The 17,838-nt window shown below is 35.7% G+C and overlaps 1 protein-coding gene across 5 annotated transcripts in view; it reads left to right on the forward strand.

Annotated features, from left to right (window-relative positions):
* The window catches only part of LOC134676170 (gastrula zinc finger protein XlCGF26.1-like), a 29,424-nt gene that overhangs the window by 7,247 nt on the left and 4,339 nt on the right, over positions 1 to 17,838 (forward strand). The window contains exon 5 of one of the 5 annotated variants that reach the window (XM_063534471.1): positions 14,329 to 17,283. The exons of 1 other annotated variant lie outside the window; for it this stretch is intronic. In XM_063534471.1, coding sequence (XP_063390541.1) covers positions 14,329 to 15,917 — 1,589 coding nt within the window. In that variant the 3' untranslated portion in view covers positions 15,918 to 17,283. Of the gene's footprint in view, positions 1 to 5,600; positions 8,029 to 8,860; positions 10,295 to 11,589; positions 17,284 to 17,838 lie in introns of those variants that run through there. 3 more of the 5 variants (XM_063534473.1, XM_063534475.1, XM_063534474.1) reach the window with 3 other exon arrangements.

Here is a 17,838-nt window from a genome sequence, read left to right on the forward strand (position 1 = left end):
GATACGTTATTTATAACTAAATGACATTTTAAACTATTAGTACTTGCTTACATTGTACCCAAAATAAAACAATACCCTGATTCGTCATATGATTCCAAAAAATATACCATAAATCAATCGATGTCTAGCTCATTTTGTTTATTTTTAATCGTCTGTCACGTTTAATAAACCGTTAATAAAATAATCCCTATTCTTCATTTTGACATTTCTGTGTGTCAGAAGAAAGAGACAAAATTTAACAGAGGTTTGTAAGAGGTTGCGGGGTTTTATGAATAAGGGGGTTTGTCCGCGCATAGTTGGATGATGTTTAGCAAAAATGTGTCAACCCACATTCATTTTGCAATAAAATGTCAACTTTAAGCGTCAATTTTTTGAGTTGACATCTTATTGCGTAATTAATGTGGGTTGACACATTTTTGCTAAACACCATCCAGTTTTATTATTGGTTGTGACGAACTATTGCAATATGATATCATTATATTAGTACCTACCTTTCAAGTAAGTTTGCTGTTGGTTGTTATATAAATAATAATGGAATAGCATATTGATAACCGATAGCGTGGTATATTTTGCCTGAAACGTCATCTTTCTTGTTTTTTGGTACAAATTCTAAGATTTATTATAGCAGTTGATACTTTTTTTTTCGAATTTTTTTAATTTTAGGCGAAATTGATATCAAATTGGTACATTTTTTGAAATATAATTACAAATCGGGGTATAATAATTTATTCTAGATACCTTTGTTGTCACCAAACAAGTATTAGTGTTTTGTTCTGGTGTGGTATGACAGCCGGTGACATTTTAGTATAGAAGCATACCGTGTTCAGTCCTCAGAGTTGGCAATGCATGTGAAATCTTGAGATTGCATAGTTCCATGCAAGCCTTGATAACGTTATTAAAATATCGTTATGATAACGTTATCCTTCGTACTAAACATTGGTATATTTCATAACGGTTTTTAATAACGTTACAAAACGGTAATGTAAATATAGTGATAATCACGATTCTGTCCGATGGTGAACTCGACCGACTAAGCGAGTCATTCGGTTCCGGTAATTTGTGTACTTCATAACGGTAATAATGGTGGACACAACGACCATGCGAGTAATTTTGTCATATTTCTTCAGTCGCTGGTACGCTACTGGACGTCTTCGCGTACACGATGACAGCGCGTAGCGCTAAAACACAACGAGTTATAACGATATACTATATCGTTTACATAATAACGTTAATGTGTAGGTAATTTAATTTGGTATATATATCTACGGTTTTATAATTGTTGTGTTATTTGATGTGGTTGAATAGTTAATCACGAGAATAACGTTATTGCGATAACGTTACATATTTTATGTTAACCAAGGGCTACACGCATACACTGATTGAACTTATAATTTACATAATTGGTTATATTATTCGTAATTCTTTTAAAGCAGTTATATTTTATAACAGGTACATTTTAATATTTTTCTACATTGGATGTGTTCGGTTGGGATCTGGGCGAAGCATAGGAGAAGATGCAATGACTTACACCATTACGCATAGACGTATAATTATTTCATTATGTTTCTCGCGTATTCCTTACGCGCTGGATCGACGTCTGCGGCGCTATGAAATATTTCCCCGTATGCAGTCAGTATATACGTGCATACCAATAGAGTGACGGTCAGTATATCGTAACATCCCTTTGTTGCCATAGAAATAAGGATGTGTTACGATATAATTAGCTACGTTGATCATCAATACCAATTCGATGCTGGCAGTACAAACTGCACAGAGTATTTCAATATTTTAAAAGTTCACAAGTATATTACCGCCTTACCTTATGTCAGTGTTTATCGTAGTTTCTGCATTTTATTGAATAAAGTACAGAAACATACTAACAAGGAAGGGTACCCAACTGTCCGACTCCGATTTGATTTATTTTGATATATGTTATAGAGTAGTCTAAAATAACGGACACGTATTTTTTTTTAGCTGCCCAAACTCAACCTGGAGAAAATGGCCTTCAAAGTACTGAAAATTGACCAAACCTTCTAATTTCTATGGTTTGGGCAGCTAAAAAAAATACGTGTCCGTTATTTTAGACTACTCTATAACATATATCAAATTAAATCAAATCGGAGTCGGACAGTTGGGTACCCTTCCTTGTAAGTAAATTCCCTGCAGTTTGACAGCTAGTATGAGTATGACGATAACAGCCTAAGTTGATATCATTTAAGTGTTGTTCCCGGTGTTCTGCCACCCCAGAGCAATCGTTACAATATTTATACATCAAAGATCTAGTCTCGTAGCTTTAAATTTGTTTAATACGAAGTAGAATTTTGACGTCTTGACAGCTGAAGTAGTATTGGTTTTCAGTAAAAAGGATGTTGATTGATTATTGTAAAATTGTGTTTGAAAACGGACTTAATGATCGATTTAAGCAGTTTGTGGTTCTTTCGTCTTCCGCGAACCATGCCTACTACTACTACTACATAACCTTAAGTATACCCTGACAACATATGTACCTATTAACAGTATAAGTGCCTTGGCTGGAGCTGTAAACTTGTACTTCTACTTACCTGAATAAAGAATATAACCACACAGCAATACGTTGCGAAATACTGAGGTTTATGCGACTTCGAAACATATATACACACAAAATAACAGGCAGGCAAGAACAAGGATACTGTAACTGTTACAAATTGTAACAGAGAGTATTATATACATATTTTTTGGTATTCTACAAAGGAATGTATGATGAACGAAGAGGTCTTTGGTAGGTAGGTAAGGAAGACTTTGTGTAAATTGTGTAGGATGCCAGTTGCCAGGAGTGAATTCTGTCTGAAAAATTGTTATCTTTGTTGTGTGGACGAGGCGAGAAAAATGTTTAAAAACGTAGTAGTATGGCGGACACCCAATTTATGTTCGACGGGAGTTTTCTGTTAAAATCGTTAAGTGCTAGCAAATTAAAAAAAAAATCATAATCAAGGATACAATGAAGCTATGCATGAAAGAAGAGGTAAGTGTATTATGAAACTTTTTTGTTTAGTATAATGAAAGGGTCTTCATTCATTATATGTCCTCCTGTGTATCTTCGGGTCTCTCTGTCTCTCCCGCCACTTATTTAGGAGTAGTGCATGTTTTTACTGCTGCTTCATAGAGCCATATCATTTTCGGTCTGCCGCCAAAAGTCAGTGTTTTAATGCATTTGGCAGCGTCATCAAATTAGTAAATACGTATATTTTGCTTATTAATTTGCACAATTCACTTAAAAACATTTGATCATTATGTGATTTGGAGGAACCAAGGCACTCATGACTCGATGGTAAGTGGGTTTAAGTATTCTCAAGGTTGCAAATGCGTTGCTGTTACGTTCAAATCAAATCATCTGTTTTGAACAGTAAGTATATTACGTATCCGTTTTTTCTTCCAGGACTATTGTACTGCCGAGAAGCATCCGATCCCGAAACATATTGCTCTGAAACCGTGTGCAATAATACGTAAGAATCTCAGGCTTGTCAATAAGTTATGTCTCGTGAGACAAATGTTTGCAGTTCATTTTAAGGATAAATTAAGAGGCCTAAAAAAAAGAAATGTAAATTCTGTTGTCAAAACGATCAAAAAGTGTCTTAAATAAACGGTCATCAAATCATGCGAGGTCAAAATGATATTCCAAAAAACAGTTTAAACAAAACCACTCGTTTGATACGTCATACGGGGAATTATCGATTGACAATATAGTGAAATATAACTATTTGTGTCCCTTTGACCCCCAAGACAATCAGTTATTCGTAAAGTACAAATGAATTGTCAACTCTTTGGACGCTAGGCTTGCGCCGGCTGGTTTAACCCACAAAATCCACTATGCGGCCATACATTTAAGAGTAGGTACCATACACCGTATTATTTTTTTCAGATCTATTTTACACCGAAGTGATAGCCTCGGCGGACACGGTGTTGGTTGAGCTTGAGACCGATGAAGATATGCCGCCGTACAACTGTACGACGTGTCTTAAAGTATTTGAACATAAAGAGAGTCTAGCGAGACATAATTTCGCTGTCCACGCCAAACATGAATTTCAATGTAAAGATGAAGCCAACGTTTTTGATTACACAGTTCCTACGAAAAACATTCACACTTGCAATGTTTGTTGTCAATGGTTTACACTTGAATCAGATTTGGTTAAACATATGAAGATACATAAGGCACTGCCGAAGACTTTGAGTTGCGAAGTATCTGAAGAGAAATTTACTAAGGAATACGATTTGAAGAAGCACACCGCAATATCGTGCAATGTGTGCAAAAAAACGTTTAAAAGTAATTCTCTATTAAAATTTCACATGCGTTGCCATACGGATGAGAGACCACACAAATGTGAAGTATGTCGCAAGCGATTTAAGACTGCAAATCACTTAAATTTTCATAGAAAAACTCACATGAGTAATAGGACGTATAATTTTTCCTGTGAGATCTGCAAAAAAAAGTTTGCACAAAAATGTCACCTCAAGAACCATATGCATCAACACACTGGGGACAAACCTTACTCTTGTGACAAGTGCAAGAGTCGCTTTGCACGTAAATCTACCCTGGATGCTCACGTGCGCTGCACTCATACGAGCGAAGGATATTCATGTGATTTATGTAAGAAACGATTTGCTCGTAAGTCTTCCTTGAATACACATATGCGCTTGCACAGAGAAAAACCACACTTACGAAGTCATCCAACTAATGCAGAGACACATAAAAATAGATACATTGGATTCAAGCCCTATTCTTGTGATATATGTAACAAAAGATTTACAAAAAAACGTGCCATAATAGTCCATAAACGTATACATACTAGAAAGTAGCGAAATACGTCGTGAATTGTAGATACAGCTCCCTTGAAGAAACTCATAAACCTTCATACACTGAACACACACTGGGCATAAACAACATTTTTGCTAAAACAGTACTTTTATGACGGATCAGATACATAGAAGGTTTTAATTACTACAATTTAATTTCAAATGTGTGTGAAGACGTTCCAACATTGAACCTAGATTTGTTTTTTATTTACACCCTGTGTGCTTGATTAAAGCTTTCTTCTCGTCTGGTATAATATCTTAAATAGGAAAATAAAGAGATTTTCGTTGTTTTTTACTGTTATCAATGTAACCACTCAAATGCAATGTATGTTATGTTGTTGGCAATAAAGTATTAAGTACATAAACCATGCATTTTAATAGTTTTAAAAACATGTAAACCCGTAAGCTGTATTTTTAAATACGGAATATATGTATATTTACCAACCATGGGCTTAAAGCCAAACATAATATAATTATAAGAATTACAATAACAAGTGCCAGGAAAATACAAGAGGTAATCAAAACTAATATGCGTATGCAAAACATGCAACATATTCATTTCTTAAAAAGGTTTTTGTTATTTCTACAAAAAAGGCAATCGAGCACAATCTCACTATATGATAAGTGGACATGAGCAATCTCAAATGCGTTGCCAACTCTGGGGATAAAAATGCAATGACTGCCCGTGTGATAGAATATAATCGACTGTTTTAAACCGACTACTAAAACACTTTGAAGAGGCCTCAGAGTACATGATAACTGTTTTTCAGAGCGCGAAGGTGGCGCATCGAGAGCCTCCACCGAGCGTCGGTCCGAGTCCGAACGCAGTGGCCCACCGTACAAGTGTCAGACATGTCGGAAAACATTTGAACAAGAAGAGAGTCTCACAAGGCATACGTTTGCTATCCATGCAAAACACGAACTACAGTCCAAAGGAGCAGTACATGACATCACTCTAGAACCTCCTACTGCGAACAAGATTCATACATGCGATTACTGTTGTCAATGGTTTACTGAAGAAACTGATTTAACTACACATATGGAGATTCACAAGGTGGCATCCAATGACTCGGACGATGACCGGTTAACTTGCGATATATGCGAAAAAGAATTCACTGATAAGGATCACTTGAGAAAACACGAGCTTGGACACGGTGTGGAAAAAAAATTCTCATGTGATTTGTGCGAGAAAAGTTTCACAACAAGTAACGGTTTAAAAATGCATAAGATGGTACATAGCGGTGAAAAACCGCATTCATGTGAAGTATGCCAGAAGAGATTTAGGCACAAAAGCCACTTGACAGCACATCTTGAAATTCACAATGTCAATAGGGAATTTCATTTCTCTTGTGCAGTATGCAAGAAAAGATTTGCACAGAAGTCGTCTTTAAAGCTTCATATGCGGATACATACGGGAGAGAAACCGTATTCCTGCGAAATCTGCAGTAAACCATTTGCATTTAGATCTACTTTAAATGCACATAAGCGTTTTCACACCGGAGAAAAACCGTACACGTGTGAAGTATGCCAAAAACAATTTTCTGTAAAAAGCCTTTTGAATAAGCATTTACTCTCTCACGCAGATGTTATCGATATACCAAACCAACCTGAAGAAAGTTACTGTTGCGAAATGTGTGGAAAACGATTTAGACAGAAAAGTTATTTGGCTAGACATCTAAGGGCTCACATGGGAGTGAAGCCATATGCTTGCGACATATGCAACAGACGATTTACTCAAAAAGGTAACTTGATAGCTCATAAGAAAACACACACTGGCGAAAAATCGTACACTTGCGAAATATGTCGTAAGCGATTCGGGACAAAAGCTAATTGCAAAAATCACATGATCATACACACTGGACAAAAACCACACGCCTGCAAGATATGTAATAAACAATTTTCATATAAGTGTGCTTTGAACGTTCATATAAAAGCAATTCATTTCAGAGAAAAACCACATGTGTGCCACATATGCAAAAGAGCATTTGCATTGATATCTACATTAAAGAAACATATATTGAGCCACACTGGGGAGAGACCGTTCTCATGTCACGTATGTGGCAAAGCGTTTACAGTAAAATATGGATTAAAGAAGCACTTATTAACTCATAGCGGTGGTGCTACCACAACCAGCCGCCCGTTCCCAAGTCGCTCGAACCTCTATCACCCTTCTATGTCGCACTGCCCAAATTAGAAAGTTATAGTCGGTTTTCCTGACATTCGAGGCAGACGGCGATGTAGCTCGCAAACAATATCAAAACTGATAAATATAAAATATATAGATGTGCCTAGTTCCAAGATAAAGGAATATTAAAATAGAGGATTGTCTTACGTTAGTACTCTCCAATACATGAGGGCTATGTTCGAGGCTATACGGCGATGAAGCTCTCAGTGAAACAATCGTCAAACGTTGTTAAAAAGTAACATCTGACATCACTGAAGTTTCAAATCTGATTTTTTATAGTAAAACGCGTTATCTTTACTAATTACCAAGAACATATCGTTCCTAATAAATGCATACATACTTCAATATTCTAGCTTTGCCAATATGTTATTTAGTTAGTAAACGTTCTTGCAATATATCTCGTGGTTTACGTGTTCAAAAGATCATAAATGTGAAATAAATAGTGCAGACATATAAACATTGAACAGAATAACTGTTTTATTTTAAATACAGATAAAAATGTAGACTAAAGTGTTACACTTCAGTAAGATTTATTATAACGTGCCTACGTTGTATTTAGACGTAGCCCTAAGTGCAATTTTTTGTGTTATAGTAAGTAGGTGTAAATTAAACTTTTTATATTTCCAATTTCACTCTTAATCATTAATCACGGAAAATAAATGTATTACATATACATAGGAATTCCAACCAACTTAACCATAACTCGTGGATTCCCAGGTATTTGTTTATGAATAAAAAAAACTAATCTACTCGTAATATCTAAGGCATACACCACCAGTTCCCAATTATTATTTTATTACTGTGGCGCGATCTAAGACGCTGTGTACTAAACATACCGAATGTTGTACCGAAGTTGATATTTAAAATAAGTGGCTAATGTTGGTCGTACCACCGTATTGTATATAGACAATCTGTATTATTTAAATATATGAATCAATAGTCAAACTGTGCTTAAATATATATTGTATCCTACGATTCATTATGTGTTTTTGATAAATAAAATATTAATTTTATCCTTTTCTTTATATTTCAACCTCTGAGGCGAAACCCTATAATGTTTACCGTATCGACCATCTTCACAATGCACAAGGGTCTTGGTTTTTATAACGTATTTTAAAAATTCTTATTTTTCTGCTACATCTTGATCAATTTATAAAATAACCATTATTGGTGGCGTCTTCTTGTATAAATAACGTTGAGAAGATTGAAATCGTAAAAGAATTGAGAACGTAGTAAGCGAATCTAGTTTTATTAAAACAATAAATTCATAGGCAGTTACTCCAAATTTCAATACAGCAATTTTTTTCAAATGGGGATAATTGTAATAAAGCTAATAAACATATAACTAATAATTTATTTTAATTTGTACGAATGAAAAGTAGTAATTAATCTCGTTATACATGTATCTGAAATAGTGGCATTTACTTCGTTTAAGGGCAACGTTCAAAGCAAATATGCATCGTATATGACTTATATGAGAGACAAAAATTCACAACTTATTTTTTAGTTATTAATTATCAATAAGAAAATATAATCTTGTGCACAGAACTAGTACTGAATAAAAACGTAATCAGAAAAAGCAGCAAAAATATATGAGTAATTGTATTTTTAAGCATCAGCCAGTGGACTTTTAGTACGCGAACGTTAGTTATTTTCAATCTATGTGGGAAGCAAATTAGACACAAAATGCTACGTGCTAAGTAGACATTGTGTAATCTCAATCGTAAATGCGTTGCTAACTCTTGGGACTAAAATGTAATACTAAAATTACATCTTCTGTTTTACACACAACGAAACGTGAATGCGGCTAACGGTGAGGAGTAAGTACAACAATAACTTTTTCAGAGCGCGAGTACTGCGCGGCGACAGCCTCCGCGGAGGGTCGGGCTGAGCCCGAGCATAGTGGGCCGCCATACAAGTGCCAGACATGCCGAAAAACATTTGACACTGAAGAGAGCCTCAACCGGCATACGTTTGCTATTCACGCTAAACATGAGTTACAGTCCAAGGTGGTGATAAACGATATGAATATAGTACCACCTTCAACCAGTAGTATTCATACTTGCGAAGTTTGCTGTCAATGGTTCACAGAATTAAGTGATTTGAATGCACATATGGAGATTCACAAGGTTACATCCGACGAGTCAAGTGACGATGAGTTGACTTGCAAAGTATGTGATAAACAGTTTGCGGAGAAAGCTCATTTAAAGAAACATGAGTTAGTTCATACGGACGAAAAAAATCACATGTGTGAATTATGTGAAAAACGTTTCAAAACTAGCAACGGTTTAAAATGGCACAAGATGGTACACAGCGGTGAAAAACCACACACGTGCGACGTATGTCAGAAGAAATTTAGGCATTCAAGTCACTTAAAAGCCCACCTTCAAATACACAATGAGAATAGGCAATTTCAATTTACATGTGGTGTGTGTAAAAAACGGTTCGCGCAAAAATATTCATTAAAGCTTCACATGCGGATACATACGGGAGAAAAACCTTATTCCTGTGAAATCTGTAATAAACCATTTGCATTTCGGTCTACTTTAAATAATCATATGATTTTTCATACAGGAAAAAAACCTTATTCGTGTGATGTCTGCCAGAAGCAATTCACTTTAAAAACTACACTAAACAAGCATTTATATTCTCATGCAGATGTCCTCGACCTACCGGACCAACCGGAAGAAAGTTTCTGTTGCGAAGTATGTGGAAGACGATTCCGGCAAAAAAGCTATTTGGCACGACACTTAAGATCACACACAGGAGTGAAACCTTATGCGTGTGACATATGCAATAAACGATTTACCCAACAAGGTAATTTAAGAGCACATAAGATGGTGCACACGGGTGAAAAATCTTACTCATGCGAAATATGTCGTAAAAGATTCGGATCAAAAGCCAGTTGCAAGAACCATATGATTACGCACACTGGACAAAAACCACACGCATGCAAGATATGTAATAAGCAATTTTCTTATAAATGTGCTTTGAACGTGCATATAAAAGCAATACATTACAGAGAAAAGCCTCATGTTTGTCACATGTGCAAAAGGGCATTTGCATTAATATCTACATTAAAAATACACATGTTAAGTCACACTGGGGTAAAACCTTTTTCGTGCCATGTATGCGGCAAGGCCTTCGCAGTGAAATACGCGTTAAAGAAGCATTTATTAACCCATAGCGGCGGGGCTACCTCAACTAGCCGCCAGGTTCCAACCCGCGCGACACAATATCATCCGCTCCCGCACTGTATGAATTAGAGGATATGACATTTCTCGCGGTGTACGATGCTGCAGGCATAATAAGTGTCAACAGATAGAACCATGATGTAGCATTTGATGTTTTGTTAATTCGTATCGTCAACAAATTTATATAGTAAAATTATAAATTGATAATAAGATAATAACTTTGAAATGTTTCGCTTTAGAAGTCAGATTATGTAATATTGTCTTCGGTTACCGCGATAGTTATTCATGAAATAAAATTTATTAGACGGATTATATCGCGTAAATTTAAAATACATTCCATAGGTTCTTTACAGCGTTTGGGTCAGGGGTCACCTGTTGGCCCCGAACTCTGTAAAGCGTTCGAAACGTCGGGATGAATTTTAAATTGATTATACGCGATATCTTCCCTCTAAATAAGTCGAAATATTGTAATATTGTTGTGGGCCAGAAATTAGATCTTGCTTTTAGGGTGAGATATAGTTCACTAAAGTATTTTTACTATAAATGTGACATTGTATTACTTGTTATGTTGTCACTTACTTGACCTGAATGCAGAATATTCTGGGCGATGGTTGTCATTTGAGCATAAGCAGAGAATCATACTGTATTTTTTAAACTGGCTTTTAAACTTACGCAACTACCTACAGTAATACTAATTTTCCTTTGCGGGTCTTTTTTCAGTGAAGCTAGTACTTATTTTTCCTTCTCATGTTCACCATTGTAAAGAAAGTTGGTCACGGTTTTTTGCCACGACTTGCCTAGAGAGCCTGCTCTTTTGGCAACGTAATCTGAAAAATTGACCTTGTTACGACCCGGGGTCTGATTTCGCAACCTCCGATAAAAATCGCACGCTTTTCCGTTAGGCAACACTTCGTTTCTTATTGTTGAAAGATACCATAAAACATAAATGAACTGCATAAGCAGCAACTAAAAGTAAAACTCGATAATGCTGGTGTAAAGATATCCGCCTAAAGGTATACAAATGTTTAAAAGAACCATTTACGTCTTGTTTAAGTTCCCGTTATACCAACAACCGTAAAATGATGATTAAAAAGTATCACATTTTTGCGGAATGTCGCACACTGAAAACGAAATACAAAAGTTTTTGTATGTCAAATAAATTTGAACTTGAAAATAGAAGTTAAATATTTTATTAAAACTAAACTCTATTGGTTGTTCATGCCAAACACATGGTAAATGGGCATGTGCTATCTCAATAGAAAATGCGTTGCTAACTCTGAGGCTATATTTTGAACTTATGCCTCCATTTGTTATTTGTTTTAAATCCGTGGAGACAACGAAGCGGCTAATGTCGAAGAGTACACAATAACGTTTTTTCAGGGCTATTATTCACCGCAGCGACACCTTGCGTGGACATTCTATCTGAGTCGGAACTCGATGAGGCGCCACATAAGTGTCAGACTTGTCGCAAAACATTCGACAATGAAGAAAGCCTTAAGAGGCATACGTTTGCAGTCCATGCGAAACACGAATTTCCAGTTCCTACTAAAATAATACATACCTGCAAATTCTGTTGTCAATGGTTTGAAGAAAAGAGCGATTTGAAAAAACACATGGAGGTTCATAAGGTATCACCCAATGAGATCATTGACGGTCAGTTCTCTTGCGATATATGTGACAAACAGTTTGCAGAAGAATCTCACTTGAAGGAGCATGAGTTAGACCACGCGGTTTATAGAAGACTGTCGACAGGAGAAGAGCATGATGACTTTGAAGATAGCACGGTTCCTAATTCTAGCAAAAAAAAGAAAAAGGATGATTCATCGTGTAAGATGTGCGAAGAACACAAACCAAGAACAATCTACCCATGTGAATTGTGCGATAAGCGTTTTAGAAGTAGCAACGGTTTAAAATCGCATATGATGGTACACACGGGCGAAAGACCACACGTGTGTCAAGTATGCCAGAAAACGTTCAGGCATAAAAGTCACTTAAAGTATCATATTCAAATCCATAATGAGAATCGGGAATATCCATTCTCTTGTGAGATATGCGGAAAGAGATTTTCCCTTAAATCTGCTTTGACTGGCCATTTGCGGTCACACACGGGAGAAAAACCTTATTCCTGTGACATTTGTAGAAAGAAATTTGCACTTAAGTGTACTTTAAACGCCCATTTACGCTATCACAGAGGAGAAAAACCTTTTTCTTGTGAAATTTGTAAAAAATCTTTTGCATTTAGGTACACTTTGATTTCCCATCAGCGATTTCATACAGGACAAAAACCACATCAGTGTGAAGTATGCCAAAAGCAATTCACTCTGAAAGGTACTTTAGACAAGCATTTATTGTCTCATACCAATATCGATATGCCAGATAGTCAAGAAGAAAGTTTCTGCTGTGAAATTTGTGGGAGAAGATTCCGGCAAAAAAGTTACTTAGCGCGACACCTAAAAGGTCACAGTGGGTTGAAACCATATGCTTGCGACTTATGTGACAAACGCTTTACCCATAAAGGTAACTTAAGAGCTCATAAGAAAGTGCACAGCGGTGACAAACCTTACTGTTGCGAAATATGTCGAAAAAGATTCAGTTTAAAGGCCACTTTAAAAAACCATATGATTGTACATACAGGACAAAAGCCGCACGCATGCAGAATATGTAATAAACAATTTTCCTATAAATGTGCTTTGAACGTTCACATAAAGGCAATTCATTTTAGAGAAAGACCTCACACTTGTCACATTTGCAAAAAATCGTTTGCGTTGATATCTACATTAAAAATTCATATGTCGAGTCATACTGGTGTGAAGCCTTTTTCGTGTCAAGTTTGTGGCAAGGCGTTCGCAGTGAAATATGCATTGAAAAAGCATCTGTCAACCCATAGCGGTGGGACAAGTACACTAAGTAGCATGCCACAGTATCGCCCATTTATGACGCACATGAATTAGAATTTCAATGTATTATTTCTCGCATGGCGGGGACAAATTAAGTATACTTGTACTACTATCCCTGTTAGATTAATTAGAGATCGATGGCATACGTAACTGCGACTCTTTATTGAAATATAATAAGCTGCTAATGACTTGTTGTCGATTTTAGACTCTTCAAAGTTTTGTAACTAGTTACATTTCTCTGAACAGTCGTAAAATAATAGTATATATTATCATATATTATAGATTGGTATTAGTCTCAAAAACAGTCTACAGGGTGTTTGGTACATCGTTTGCCAAATTAAAACGGCAGATAGGTTGAGTCATTTGCTATCTTCTCATGCCTAGAAAAACAAAATTGGCCATTTTTTTTTTTACTATTACGCAAGTAAAAATTTGAAATTTACGAAAAACTGGCATAGAAGTGAAAAAAAAATGCGCCAAATTAAAAGTTTCTAGGCCTGAGAAGATAGCAAATGACTCAACCTATCTTCTGTTTTAATTTGGCAAACGAGGACCAAACACCCTGTATATACTAAATCGATAGTCATATTGTTGTTTAGTTCATAAGGTATGTACAGTACAGATATCATTTAGTAAATAAGTTTTTTTTATAAAATATGTTGTAGTTAAAACAGTTGCTTAATTAAATTATACCTAACCCCAAACTGACATAGTTTGTGTTTCTGTGGTATTGTTGCACATAAACAAAAACATGTATTAAAAAAGTTTATTTGAACTATTTAAACAAACGTTGTAACCTCGCGTTGGTAATATGAGAATAATACATATTATGCGGCCGTTCGAACATCAATAACAGGTATATTAGCTACGTGCTAGCCACCTAAGGCGGTTAAACAAACAGCACCATGAACGTATTAATTTTTTATTCTTTTTAAGGTAAAATAAAATATATGTTTTACCAAATATAATCATGAATATAATACATTTCCTAAATTCAAACTTTTTTTTAGTTCTTCATGTAAAGATTTTCATACGGTAAGTGACTTTATGCGATCTCAACAGTAAATGCATTGCTAATTCTGGGGACTAAACTACACGCATGCATGGAGCCATATGCCTCTATGCTAATTAAATTACCGATATCGACCACTTATACACTTATAATTAAAACTGAGCAACAAAATTTAAAAAATAAACTACCTACACCATAACTTTTTTTCAGAGCTATTGTTTGACGCGCCTACTCCCGCCGCGGCTTCTGACCCTGAATCCGAAAATGATTCTAGCGATTCGGAGCCAAGTGACAAGGCTGAGTACAAATGCAAGAAATGCCGCAAGACATTTGACCAGGAAGAGAGTCTCACGAGGCATATGTTCGCTATACATGCGAAACATAAAATTCCAGTACCCGCCAAAAAAATTAACACATGCAAATTTTGTTGTCAGTGGTTTACTGAAAAAATCGATTTAGAGAATCATATGGAGATTCACAAGGTTACGGAGGAGATAACGGATGATCAGTTTACTTGTGAAGTATGCGACAAGAAGTTTACAGAGGATTCACAGTTGAAGGAACATGAGTTAGAGGAACACAATATCTACAGAGGAAGACGTGATGACATAAATGCTCCGAACAAAAACGCTGAGAGGTTTAAGGATGACGACGAAAACAGAAAAATCTACCAGTGTGAATTGTGCCAAAAAATATACTACAGTGGTAATGGTTTGAAATCACATATGATGATACACGCTGGTGAGAAACCACACACTTGTGATGTTTGCCAAAAGAAATTTAGGCATAAGGGTCACTTAAAAGTTCACGTTCAAATTCACAGTCAAAACAGGCAATATCCCTTCAACTGCGATGTATGTGAAAAGAAATTCACACTAAAATCTGCCTTGGTTCGCCATATTCGGACACATACTGGAGAAAAACCTCATGCCTGTGAAATATGTAAAAAACAATTTGCACTTCAGACTACTTTAGATTCCCATATGTGCTTTCACAGGGGCGAAAAACCTTTTTCTTGTGAAATTTGTCAAAAGACATTCGCATTCAAGTATACCCTACAGAAACATAGGCGCTTTCACTCGGAAACGCGCGGCCAGAAAAAATCCCTTACGTGTGAAGTATGCGCGAAACAATTCACTTTAAAACGGAATTTAGAGAAACATTTACTCACTCACACAGATGCTATCAATCTACCAAATTGCTCTAGAGAGGAAAGTTTCTGTTGCGAGATATGTGGAAGGCGATTTAGACAAAAAAGCTATTTGGCTCGCCATCTCAAGGGTCACACGGGAGTGAAACCACACGCTTGTGATATATGCGACAAACGATTTACAGAAAAAAGTAGCTTGAAAGCTCATAAGAAAATACATACGGGTGAGAAAGAATACTCCTGTGAAATATGTCGGAAACAATTTGGATTGAAAGCCACTTTGAAAAACCACATGATAATACACACTGGACAAAAACCGCACGCATGCAGAATTTGTAATAAACAGTTTTCATATAAATGTGCTTTGAACGTTCATTTAAAATCGGTTCACTTCAGAGAAAGGCCTCACGTCTGTCATGTTTGCAAAAAGTCGTTTGCGTTGATATCCACATTAAAAATACATTTATTGAGTCACACGGGAATGAAACCTTTCTCGTGCCACATTTGTGGCAAGGCATTCGCAGTGCGGTATGCATTGAAGAAGCACCTTTCAACCCATAGCGGGGCTAGCACGACTAATCGCGCGCATGCTGCTAATCGGGTACAAGCATCCCACTATCGACCTTTTCTCTCGCAGTGTATGAATTAGAAATAGAAGATCAGTTTTGTACTTGACGAATGGTGGAGCGGTGTGTATATCAGTATAATTAACAACGTTTGTTATTAAACTTTCATAAGTATCAAGCGCGCACATTTTGACGATATTTAATCACTATCGCGCCCCGTTTATGTGTGTTTGGGATAATTACGTAAGGAAGTATACATATTTCGGTTAATATAATTGTAAATCATTGTTTCTGCCAACGCCTCTTAAATCATTTTGATATATAAGTATATAGGTAAATATAGTAATCATGGAATAAAGTTTTCTTGAAAACAATAATATTGTTCCTTATCATGAAAGAATCTTAAATATACATTAAGTACTCTTTGCATTTTGGTCACCGTGAATCATAAAGTGTTGCACTGGTGACTAATTGACTATGCATAAAAAAAAGTTAGCAGAAAGACATCGGTAGAATATTGTCTTACAATTCGTTTTTAGATGGCTTGTACAGTGATCTACCATTTAGCGGACCTTAACAGTAAGTAATTTGTAGTTAAATAATGATAAATATTAAGGTATTTAGTCGATTATACGTTGGTAGGATCGCTAACAATTCTTAATGTAGTGTGGCGCTATCTAGCGTTACTCATGAGTATCTATAAAAACTATTTTCATATTTACCTGGATGGCGCTCCAATACCTATTAGGAATTCACTTTTGTTAAGTATATAGGTATATAAACATGGATACAATTTAAACACATCAATGTATGTTAGGAATGATACATATAAAACCACGATTAACATGCAAAAACTATCAATTTTAATAGTTGTCAATGTAAGAATCTGAATTGATGTCCTATTAATGTTCAATATCTAAATCTTGATGTAGCTTTTGTGGTTTTCTTTAATAATAGTAAAAAACAAATATTGTACTTAAAAGTCTTCTTTTTATAAATACGTATTTATAGCCGATTGTGCTTTCCATTGTCATCAAATACAATGTCGTAGCTTGTAAGGTAATCGCACCGATGTGATTCATAGTGCGAATAAAATGTTATAATTCTATATAAAATGTAAGTATAATTATTACATTTTGCACTACACACGTCTTTGATCACATTTAAGGCCTGTGCACACCGGATGCGTGTGCGTAGACGTGCACGTGCGCGTCGTAGTATACAGATCCTTATGAGAGACGGCACACCGTTTGCGTGACGTGTGCGGCTCCAACATTTTAACGCACCCGCACGTCACGCACACGCAGTCGGTGTGCACAGGCCTTTATTGTATGAAATGTAGCTTTATTTGTATTTTAAATAAGCTGTAGTTAACTAACGTATGTGTTATGTATAAATGCTTATTATAAATATTGTTTTTAAACAATTAAAGTTACTGTAATAAAAGCGGTTTAGTGTTCTTATTTATCATCCTGCTCTGTTTCCCAAAGGCCTATTAAAATGTACACAATTCAATAGGGAATATTACGCGTAACTGCGTAGGGGGCCACTGCCACAATCGGAGGGTCTACCACGAAATAAGAAAATTGAAATTTTGTTATCTAACCTCTCTATCACTCTTGCAAGAGGTTCCTTTCAAGGTGGCTTTTCCATAGAAACGAATGATGGAAAATTTATTCTGAATATTTTCATGAATAAATCTATATTTCATTACAGGCGGCATGAAAATTTTGTAGGCTCCATAAAGAACCGACAAGAAACTCCAGGTCAATAATTTAGTCCTATTTATTTTATAACAAAAGTTACAATAATCAATCATCATATCATAACATCATACGTAGTACATATAAGCACAGATGAAAAGGCTTAAGGATATGAAGTCATAGAATAATACTGAAGCATCACAATTTAATTTGCATTAAGAGTTAAAATAATTTTAGATAAATATAGAAAGAAAATACGCTTAAAATCAATATAGTATATTGTTCTTAACAACATTTCGAA

This window comes from Cydia fagiglandana, chromosome 24 (assembly GCF_963556715.1).
Source record: "Cydia fagiglandana chromosome 24, ilCydFagi1.1, whole genome shotgun sequence".
Classification (NCBI taxonomy): domain Eukaryota; kingdom Metazoa; phylum Arthropoda; class Insecta; order Lepidoptera; family Tortricidae; genus Cydia; species Cydia fagiglandana.